Source organism: Nymphalis io, chromosome 8, assembly GCF_905147045.1.
Source record: "Nymphalis io chromosome 8, ilAglIoxx1.1, whole genome shotgun sequence".
Classification (NCBI taxonomy): Eukaryota; Metazoa; Arthropoda; class Insecta; order Lepidoptera; family Nymphalidae; genus Nymphalis; species Nymphalis io.
Window position 1 is genome coordinate 5287540 of NC_065895.1, and position 12292 is coordinate 5299831.

Below are 12292 nucleotides of genomic sequence, written 5' to 3' on the forward strand. Positions count from 1 at the left end.
ATAAGGCTATACTTAAATGCGAATAATGTATAATAACGATCGTAGATATTTTTTACTTACATTATTAGTTGATACTTATTTTCATCAACGTTCTATATGAAAGTGTAATCAAACAGTATTTTTATTCCGGTCAGAGAATTCGCAATCAAAACAAATATAGCCGTCCTGTAATCTTGCAATGGGAGCTGAAACGAGGGCTGTTTCGAAAGAACAGTAAATAAAGATAATTGCTTTCAGGTTTCGAACTTCGCTCGGAGTCGATTTCGAGATTTGACGATATCGTTATAACTCCAACGGAGAATTAGACATTTGCTTCTGAAATATTATATGAACTTCAGGTGGTTGAGTGTTTGAATTTCGAACAGGATAATATCCTCCGGCAATTGCTTGGTGTTAACGAGGTTTACAAAGCAGTCAAAGTGTCTCCCATAAAGTTGTCAGCGATGGATAGCAATTCTGTTTCACCGATGCCGGAACTAGCGCCGATCGCGGAATTCGATAAGTCTCCGCCTTCGCCACCCAATGAGGAGGTGCCGATGGACGACCTGCCGCCGCCTCCAGCTACTATCTCTCAGGCCGAAGGGAAGAAGATTAAAGTGTAAGTTGCTTTGAACTTTTTTACTCATAAGTACTTTTAGAAATTTATCATAGGTTTTGCTTTATACAAGATAAAAAAATCAAATACAATTAAATTCATCCTCGTTTTGAAATACGAATGTCCTTTATTGTACTGATACTGTCAAGAGATATTGTTTGTTTGTTTTAAGATAATTTAATGTGTTCCTCTATAATGCGATCGAACTACTGCAACTGGGCGTTATGTTAATGAAGTCATTCTAAAATGTCCAGCACATATCAAGTAGTAAATATTATACAGTAACAGCTTGTTAATGTCCCACTGCTGGGCTAAGGCCTCCTCTCCCTTTTGAGGAGAAGGTTTGGAGCTTATTCCACCACGCTGCTCCAATGCGGGTTGGTAGAATACACATGTGGCAGAATTTCAAAGAAATTAGACACATGCAGGTTTCCTCACGATGTTTTCCTTCACCGTTAAGCACGAGATGAATTATAAACACAAATTAAGCACATGAAAATTCAGTGGTGCTTGCCCGGGTTTGAACCCACGATCATCGGTTAAGATTCACGCGTTCTTACCACTAGGCCATCTCGGCTTTTGTAAAATCTGTGTTAAAACGTAGATACGACATGAGATGATTTCACTTTGACCAAGTAAATATTATATTTTAGCGTAATAATTTACTTGCTATATACTTTACTAGGTATTCGGTACGTATCGTATAATTTAGCTGACTTCAAAAAGATTGATATTATAGATCAAATCGGCCTTTTATTTTTTGTGTTTATTCCTCGATAGCTTCGCTGATTATTAAATGAATTTGATACAATAGTACTATTCTGTATGAGGCCAATACTCTTGTTGAAAATAAACCACTTATACGATATAATATTATGATGCGCGTATTCTTAAAATGTAATAATTATTATGTTCAAGGTCGCATATCACTTATTGACATTTCACGACAGATTTCTGAGGTGAGTTTCGAGTTTGTTCTTACAGTATATAAGAGAAACAACAGTCTACTCATAGCGGAAACAGGGTAGAACTATAGTCGATATGTCTCGTATTCTGTGTTTGTCAATCTATCTGATTCTAAAGAGATTTGCTTTGTCTTGTTTCGGCTAACAGGCGGTATTATATTCTTTATTGAAATTGAAACAATGTTTTATTTAAGGTATCCTTTAATATGATTTGTCTTTTCGATCGCGTTAGGATAGCTTACTATAAAAGTTTTAGGATAGAAACAATTTAAAACTAGAAAATGTAAATAAAAATAATGTTCTGATCGATTTCGGCCAAGCCAGCCAGTCTCAAAGACTAGCCAAATGCGAACAAGGAAACAGTTCTCAATTCCTTTGCTCTCATAATCCGATGGAACGGTACATCAGACACGACCAGATAAAGTTTAGGCGCAGGACGAACGTCTAGACGTGCTTTACGAGGCATGGTAAGCACTGACAATTTTCAGACCCCAGGTTAACACTGATAATTTCTCGAGAGAAAAACCCAATAACTTTTTAATGACCCGACTTAGAGTTTGAGTCCAGTGCCTCGGGATTTTCGGCCTTATAGCTAGCCACTAGACCAACGAGGCAGTCAAATAAAAACTTTATAACACAATGATTTTATCAAGCCCAGAAATTAAATCGAATAGATTTTGAATTTGAAAATAACGCTTTTGCTTTAAAAATATTGACTTTTTCCTTCATGATTAACAGTGTAAGTGGATGACAAAACGTAGTTATATAAAATACTAGCAGAAGCATGGCCATGGCTTGCAATGACACTAAAGTTTTTTCGTAAACAATTGTCCGTTTCGATTCGCGCTCCACCTCATACTTTGATGATATTATTAACTGACTTTCACGTAAGTGTCAAAAACAGTTGTACAATGTTTCAATTCGATCGGATGCATAGTGGATGAAAGCTTACGACACAAACAAAGACAAAACAAATAAAATCGTGTTTATATAAAGAAATAAAATAACCCATGTAAATAATAATCATTTTAAGTATAATTTTATGTCTTGTGAGAGGCTGCTGGTTCGCACACATGCTAGCAATAAAGGAGAATAGAAGACGAATAGGTGATCTCTCTTTTCTCACACTCTCATAATACTATGGGACATTAATTCGATATCGATCGCAATACTCAATCGTTGTTGAACTGAAACAAGATTCGATTCTGGAAACTCGTGATATGAGGCTGTACTAGCTGACCACTAGATTAACGAGGCAGTTATGTTAACATATTTACAAAAACGAATAATTAATTACGTTTGTTGTAATATAATATGTACAATAAATTACAAAATACAACCCTAAATTTAAGCAGTGTGTAACTAAATTTAAGCAAAGAACAAGGATACATGAATATCGAGCATCACGTCTCAGTAGAAAAGCATTTTTATGAGAAGCCGAGTTAATAAAAAAAACACTAACGATAATTTTTAACGTCGACAATATTGTAGCGCCATCTATGTGTATAACCTTATACGAGAGATCCAAATCAATGGCTTCATTCATGTGAAATAAGTTCGAAGCACTTCCTACGCGTTATTACGAATTATTACAACCGTTTTGATATAGATGGCGCTGTGATACGACTACAGGCATTTATTTAATAGTTTTACCATTATCAAAAGTTACTTTGTTAATGTATATAAAAATATTTAAGAAATAAGTTATTACGAAGTATAAAAATATATTGTAACTGTCATTAATATTTATTTGATATTTTTGTCTCTTTCTGTAGCGATGAGAAAGGTACTTGCGGTCTCTATCATGCAAACGATATGTTAAAGTTGAAGTAGGGCGCATATCGTGTTCGGATCGAGTCGAGATCTCGGAGAGTGGTGACACGATCGCGGAGGGAAACATGCTTATGTGACGATTGCCGCCAAATTTCCAATTTTGAATATTTTTTTAAATCTTACGGCGTGTTTGTGTTTTGTGCGTTTTCTTAAAAATCCAGCGAACAGTAACTACCAGTGTTTTTGTTTAAAAAAGTGACTAACTTTTGAAGAAAATGACACGCAAAAGTCAACAGTAAGTTATTTTGTTATTTTTTCATTGAAAATAAATAATTATTAGTATTTTTTATATTCATTATTCATACGTAGTAATTTTGAAATAAAAAGTTAAAATTTAGATACCTACGTTATTAATTTGTTGAAGAAAATTTGATAAAAACGTAATAATTTGACGCATTTTTCTATTCTTAGAAAAAAAAATATACTGTAAAATTATACTCGCGTTTATTTAACAAATGTTTGTACAATATTTGCGACCATTTATCATTCTCATTTGACAAAGAAATATTACTTTATCGCGGGTAATCATTTTATGACATGATTTGATGAATCCCAGAAAACGTTAGATTGAATGCAGGAATGTCTCTGTAATCTGCAATGAGTTTTAATTTGTTTTAACTTGTATTTATTGTAAACATTTATTCTTCAAATTATATCTATCTATCTGTTGCTAAAATAGTTTACATTTGAATATGGAATTCGAACAACGGCTATGAGGCGATGGTGGCAATTACGCTAAACAATTTAATATAATTGAATACGATTCTATTACAAGGACTATCGATAATTCACCGACTTACTTCCTCGAATATAACTAATGTAATGTATTTTTAACGTAACATTGCCAGTAGGCAATACATAATTTTTTAGCTAGTTCGTTGTCGGTAAAACTGTTTAAATTTAGAAAGTCAATTATTAATTTAAAAATTGTTATGATCGAAATAAATTTCAAAGGAAGCACGTGCTTAATAAAACAAACGAACTAAAATCCTCTGGGAAGAAATATGGGTAGATTTGACCTCCAAGAGTAATTTTATTGAATCTAATAATTTGCAGAGTGGGTCTCAGTCACAGGGAGCTGCTCAGGAAATGGGATGAAATTGATGCTATTTACTGATGTACTTGTATACTGCATGGGTACCACGAACTAATATTATATGCTTTATATATGAGAACTGTATGGTTATGACCATGAATAAAAGTAATTAAATAATATGTAGGCTATGTACACTGTACATGTAAAAATTATAATACTATTGTTTGGCTTTAAAAACTATTGCCACTAGTCTCTTAGTTAATAATTTTGGTACCAAGATTAACACTAGGATTTATTATTCTTTTCGTTTTAGTTTGTTGTTTTCCAGTTAATGGAAATGTTTTGCACTGCGTTAATTACGTCTTTTAATCAACGACGTTGCGCTGTCAGACTCGCTAAACTTAGATGCTAAATAAATTAGTTATTAAAACTTCATCTCAGAGAAAAACATGAATATATAAATTTATTAATAAAACCAGTTAAGTGAACCATTAATCTAGAGTGCATTGAACTTTCTATTTAGTATATATCAAGCTTATTAACACCTAAAACATGTCGCTAGATCAGTGTCACTAAACCGTTTTTGCGTGAAAGAAATTGCTTGTTTATTAAAAAAACTCGTCGACTTCCAGTTGCGAATTGAGAGCGATGAGAGCGGAACGAGTTGGTCTGGCAAATGCACTTGACAGATGATCCGCCATTTTTAAGTACATATGAAGCAGGCTCCACACGTAACATCGTATTTCTTTAAAAGGATTAGCTGGTAGCAATTACAAGATTTGTGTTAATATAGTGGTGCGTTTCTGTTTGCGATGCATTAGAAAGTCACCAGCAGTAAAACAACTTGGTTTTTTTTGTTGTCGTTGAAAGCTTTTATAAGAATGCAAAATTTTAATTAAAAACATATTAAGATTAAAAATTCATGTGTATATTTTGTGTTTATCATCACGTGCTCGATGGTGAAATATGCCACATAACTTTTCTACTAACATACTAGAGCAGCGTGGTGGAATAAGCTCCAAGGCCAATGAGCCATACCCTTAGCTGTTAACAGGTTGTTTTTTTATATATGTTTGGGATTATTAAACGCGCGTCAATTCGTGTCCTTTAGATGAGAGAAAGCTTTAGCTGTACAATATTTGGAGGTTCTTACTTCACTTTATACGTTTCTAGGCTTAGTGAAACTCTAATCGATAAAAAATCCACGGGCGAACGACAGGTAGAAGTTACATATACGTTTGTAAATCATATAATGTTCGGACTGAGCACCTTCTTACGCTCTACATATTCCATATATTAAGGCATTGAAAACAATGCCGAGAGCGTTATCCGATGCATTGTTACGTAACACAATACAAAACAATCATTTTCGCATATCGTTACATCCAACATATCGGTGATTTCATCTTTAAATAATGCGTAAATATGCACAACAAGTACGTATATGCTTAAGCATTATATTTATATAACATAATGCGCATGTGGTAACAAATAAAACGTTTTTTAATCAGGCTATGTTATTGTAGAAACAGAATGAAATGATATAAGATATCTATTATTCTGTATTATAGGAAATGCATTTTTGTCATTTTAAATATATAAAAATATTGTATGCTAGCGTCTTAAAACTGACTACGCTTAACCCCTTATGTTCAGGCTACGGAGGATTTATGAGAGCTCTACATTTTGCATAACGGTGCAGCTTAAAAGATTCTTGGGGATTAATCGGAAAAGTTGGAAAATGCGCTCGAATATTTTAACAATATGCCGCTCAATGTTGTCAACGATAACCTTATTTATGTCGAAAATATGTTATATTAAAATTCTTAGCAATGTCAAAAATTATATCTAAACTTAGCTTCATCCAATCGCTTTACAGGTGGAAAAATATTATGAAACTATACTATGAAATATTTTTTTTAATTATGCATCTTACGAGTTAACCTAAGTTATTAAAACTTGGAAGTTATTTAAGTAAGGAAATAAGATACACACTAGAATAAGAACAAGCTATTACGGTCGAGTTAAAGTTTATATTTAATAACAAGAAACTGGCGTAAGGAATACGACGGCGGCATCCGCTATCGTTTAATCGATTTCCTTGCCACTGATGATTTCTAGGAAACCAGTTGCTTCTTATATTAGAAATATAACTTTCTACTCGTGTTTAACATACATTACCTTTACGGTAATATTTTTTAAAGTACTTTGTTGTTAGTGAAAATAATTTGAGATCTGCACTCTCTTAATTGTTCAATTTAATCTTTGAATTGAAATATCTAAATAAAATTTTCTAATTGACCTTTTCACTTGAAAACATGAAATATTTTCTAAATACTAATTTATATTAAATAAATACATAATATTGTACTTTTTTCCATAACACGTAACTTACTAACGTATATTTTTACATTTCTATAATTATAATTATTTATATGGAGATTCTTACTTGTACTTCTTGTTTCTTTATTCTAACCGATGGTAGTTTTACATTTAATTTATCTTGTAAAATGATGACACAGATATTTTTGTAGGAGTCTACTTGCTTGAGTATATTTTGATTAAGACTTACATACTAAAATGCATTTGCGATGCAATAATTCAACAGTTAAAAATCAGCTAACTTGTTAATAAAGAAACTAGGTATATTTGTGCTTATTTTACTTACATAAGAATTATTTACACTAAAGCCAAACAGATACAAATAAAAATCAAAAATAGCTACGGCAGAAATCAGGACCACCTAGATTTGTCACAAGAATAAGTAATATTTTAATAAAATTATGATTTCTTTGTTATGAATCAGATATGAATATGAGTTGAATAAAGGCGGTAAAGAGCTCATTATCCCTATCTTTTATTGATCGATTTTGACGGATTATCACTTAACGGTAAGTGGAGAGCTGGGGTGGGTATACACCCACATGACTAGATAACCATAATGTAAAAGTATATTCGATTCTACCATCATATATTTACGTAAAATTAAGTATGTATGTTGAGTGGAATGGTAGTTTTTACTTTGACTGAAAACTAGCTGCTTAGTTAAAATAAGTTAGCTCTATACGAATAATAAAGCATCATTAAACTTAATATAATAAGTTGTGTAAGGAGGTTTTATTACTTTCAAGAAATAAGTTTTTTTTTTAAATTATAAATTTCCTCTCTTGACCTATCAACCTTGTACACGCCTCGATCAAATTAAAATCGTCATTATTATTTTCTACCTGTATATGCCAAACACTGGCTTCGAAAAGGATTATTAGTTCTACGTTCAGTCTAACAAAATATCGTGTAGATTTTAATCTGGCTTTTAGATAGAACATATTAGTATTAACTCTTAAATCCTTAATAACAATTTAAAGGCTTAGGAGAAAAGGAGAAAATACAGAGTAAGTCTATAAACCTGTTAGGTGAAAATTATTACTTTTCTTTAACAAAAATCTTTTTCCAAGTGTTTTAAAAGTCGATTACTTTATCCATTAAGCTACTCCATAGCTGGTCAGTGAACAGCGGGTAAACAAGTTCATCTGCTCACGATATTTTTAGCAAAGAGGTTTAAATGTAAACAAAAATAAAGGACTAAACGTACTAAGAACTGTCGGTAAAATAAACAACTATTTCATAATTTATACATTAAGATGGACATCTATCACTGCACCAGACCTTGATTCAATCTGCGCTCCCGCTTAATAAAATAAGTGTATATCTTTGACACCCACTCAGAATCCTACTTTTGAAACGACGATAGTTTTAGAGTGATTATGTACTTAAGCTAATTCCCTATTAAAATAATATAGGCATGATGTCGGCGTAAATGCCTTAAATACATTTTATATAGGTACGCTATTTTCGTGTCATTAAGTACTTTTTATCTTGAATCTAGTTTGCCATTTGTCAAAATATTAACAATGATAATTGAAATAAAAATATGATTATGCTGATTTTTTAAAAATCTTAAGTAAATCTAAAATCAGACGATATTTACTTTTTTTTTAAACTGACATGTATTGATTATTTACTATTTTTTAGGTTAAACATAACTATAGAGCTACATATTAATTGGTGGAAGTCTTAAAAAGTTTACCAATCAAAATTTTTTCCGACATTATTTTATGAAAATAAAAAAAATTCAATTCCTAAGCAACATTAATAAAAATTTGCCATATCTTACATCGGTACGAGTATATAAGAATACTAAACCAACAAATAAAAGCAATATTTTATTTAAAATAAATATACTACGAATTTTAAAACAGAAAAATAATTACGTAGAAATGATATTTAAATTACCCTTCTAGATTTTCCGATCTCTCGTTCCAGCCATGCAATTACAGACCTGGAAAGACAAAAGCGACGTCTGAAGTGGAAATAAAATCGAGCGTCTCGGTTAAAATATTTCCGTGACATTTTATATTCAAATCTCGGAGTAGCAACGGATAGAATACGGGTATTTTTTTGCAATGCTTCATAGAAGTATTCATGTGTTATAAAAATATGGCAGCTGAAAATATATTTTCACGACTCTTCTATCCCTTTATCTAGTGTGTGTAAGTTATATTGCGGGTTTCGGTGACAGATAATTAATATGTTACGTGTGTTAAAACATGAGAATTTGAGTTAAAATTATTTATTCGGCAACACAAAAGCGTTCCATTTTCGAAAAATGGTGTGACCATAATTAATATTTTGTATTATTTTAAATCCTTGGCTTTCGGTCAGGTTCGTATCTTTTAGGAGACGTATTGAATATTGTGAAAGAAGTAGTAAAAAATCTTTATTAATTTCAAAATTAAAACATAATTTTTGACTAAATATTTCCACCCAAAATTACTTAAAATTGAATGTTACAGCAATTTAAATTTAGAATTTATCGTTAAGGACTAAGGTGGTTCGCGTCCAATAAAGAACCTTTGTGCTAGTCGAGCGATGTCCCAGAACAAAATGCCCGCCACATTTGTCGGAAGGGTCAGACAGGCGGAAAACCACGTTGACGTGGGTAACCATTGGATACTTGAATAGGTAATACTAGATAACGAGCTCTATATACGAAAAATATTAAGTTACTATTCCTTGAGACATCTGACTGATTATTGTGATTTTTTAATTTAAAATAATTTGATAATCAGATACGAGAAAATAGTGCAATGGAAGTCAATTAATTAGAAATTAAGGGGCTTAAACTATGTCAAAAAAAGGAACGATAAAATGTATTAAAAATCATAATAGTCATAAAAGCGGGAGGTAGTGTTATTTCTCATATACATACGTCCTTAAATGATAGGATCGTGTTACATTGACAATCGTCGAGTTTCTATGCAATTGTCGAGGTCATTGGCCCCGCGGTAAGGATGGAGTAATTTGTACGTTATTACTAACTTTCCACCTAACCTGGGGGTTATATTAACGTTTCACTTCCACAGTCAGATATTATGCGTTGGAAACTGGTAAATTACATATGCAAATGTGAATTAAAAGTTGTGATTAAACCTTCGCTTTACTTTAATAGACTAAAAGCAATTTTAATAAATTATTACTACTATTATTTTCTTGTATACATATTTCTTTTGAGTTTTTTTTATGATTTACATGTTATTAAATGATAAATATAAATTATAATGAAATAAAAATGGTGAAATATAGTCGTCATTCATTGTACATGTGTGTGTGTGGTCTCGTTGTTGGTGTTTGCCCCTTGTTTGATTTTCGCTACAGTGATTAATTTCAAAGACTAACCAGAAAGTGTGTGCGTAGCAATTCCGTTCCCTCACTCCTTACGGGACGGATAAAAGAAGATTCCTTTTTTTAAATTCCTTATTCTAAAGATTAGTTCATCACGAACATACTGCCTGCATTTAGTCGTTCGGTAGAGGAAAACATGCCATTAACATATGTATTAGCTGTTCAAGCAATCCAGCTTCTGACCCACAGAAAATTTTGTCGAATTGTCGAATTCAAAAATGCTCGCAAGAAAGTAGGGATTAATCATTATTATTCAAGTTCTTGCCTAATCAAACAACCTAAAATTCCTTTTACTTATCGCCTTGAAATTTCTATGTGAATATTGAAAGAAGATAAAAAACAAGGTTACATCAGTTTGCTTATCACTGTAATTTACCTGATCGTCGATGAAGAACATTATAACGTTACGATTACCTTAAATGTAAGTTTTACATGCAATGCATATGAGCATCGACCATCACCACCTGACGGTCAGTGGTCACCATTGTCCATACATACCCCCTGTGTATATACCCGAAACTCTTTTAATTTGTTTCCATATTAATAAATGTATATGCCAGTGTCTTCGTCTTTTATTTAATTATGTAATTCAACAGTACCAATATATACTTGCAAAGCGCTACCAGATATAGCTATTTACATATTCCTTTTTATTTTTCGTAACAAAAATTGTACTTTGTGTTTATTTTTCGTAACAAAAATTGTTGTGTGTGTATGCACTGTACCTAATTATTTTGCTGAGTTAAATCAAAATCTATTCAGTAGCTTTCATAAGATATGTCAATAAGCAGATATATTTTTTTAAAAAACTTTTTTTTTAAGGATTCAGAATTTATGTATGAGTATCGATTTTGCAGCCTCAGTGAGTCGGTGAGAAGGCGTGATTTGTCATTTTGTAATCCGTCACGCTGCGGTTTCAGAAACGAACCGTTCGAATACACTTTCATTGGCACCTTTCTCTCGGCTGTCCAGTTTACGCACGATTTATATGCCAACACATTAAATATTGCTTGTTTGTATCGTAAATGACAATACCGATATTGCTTGGAATCATACATACGTATATCAAATAGTGTTAGACAATTCGAAAAAAAAACAAAAATCTCCATACCGATTTTCTTATTATTTTTTAACTTTTGTTTTTAATTGTATAATTTCTTAATTTTTCTGTATGTTTTGATAACAATAATTATACTTAACATATATTCAACATAAATAATAGTAAATTTTTTATTACTCTTAAAACATCGTGACGGCAAGATTTGGTATCGGTGATATTTGTAATCATCGGTAAAAAGCCGAGATGGCCTAGTGGTAAGAACGCGTGAATCTTAATCGATTATCGTGGGTTCAAACCCGGGCAAGCACCACTGAATTTTCATGTGCTAAATTTTTTATTATAATTCATCCCGTGCTTGAGACGGTGAAGGAAAATATCGTGAGAAAACCTGTATGTGTCGAATTTTACTGAAATTCTGCCACATGTGTATTCCACCAACCCGCATTGGAGCAGCGTGGTAAAATAAGCTCTCAAAAAGGGAGAGGAGGCCTTAGTCCAGCAATGGGACGTTCACAGGCTGTTACTGAAATTTTGTAATATAACTATTTTAAGATTTTATAACTGATTTCAACTATACAGACGTTTTGAGCAATTTTTAAATCCTAGTCATGGCCAAACAGTTCCATTATGTATTTATAAATAAATAAAAGATCATTATCAAGAAGTATCTAAAAAGTATTTGATTATACAGCTTACTATAATGATATTCACGCAAGTCGAAGTTGCATCACTTATTATTAAAAAGTTATTAATGCGCCGCCATTTAAAGTATATATCCTTCGAACGCAAAACTGCTCTATATATCTCTTATACTCTGACTGGAATTTATGGAAATAATAGTAACATTTTAACTTTTTTTTATGTAATGATATATATTTTTAATAACATTTAGTAGTTAAAATTTTATATGAATACTTAAATCATGCAAAGTGATGACGTTTTTATGGTTTTTTACTACACATAATAGGTGATCATAAATGCAATAGTAAATTTTCCAGATTCGTTTATTAAAGCAAAAAACCATCAAATAGAAGTTTTCTTATATACATGAATAAAGCCTT

The 12292-nt window shown here is 31.8% G+C and overlaps 1 protein-coding gene across 4 annotated transcripts in view; it reads left to right on the forward strand.

The window, feature by feature from the left end:
* Positions 1 to 12292, forward strand: part of LOC126770311 (plasma membrane ascorbate-dependent reductase CYBRD1-like) — a 58551-nt gene that overhangs the window by 11125 nt on the left and 35134 nt on the right. For 3 of the 4 annotated variants that reach the window (XM_050489673.1, XM_050489671.1, XM_050489672.1), the window contains exon 2: positions 238 to 598. In XM_050489673.1, coding sequence (XP_050345630.1) covers positions 444 to 598 — 155 coding nt within the window. In that variant the 5' untranslated portion in view covers positions 238 to 443. Of the gene's footprint in view, positions 1 to 237; positions 599 to 3401; positions 3629 to 12292 lie in introns of those variants that run through there. The other variant, XM_050489675.1, reaches the window with a different exon arrangement.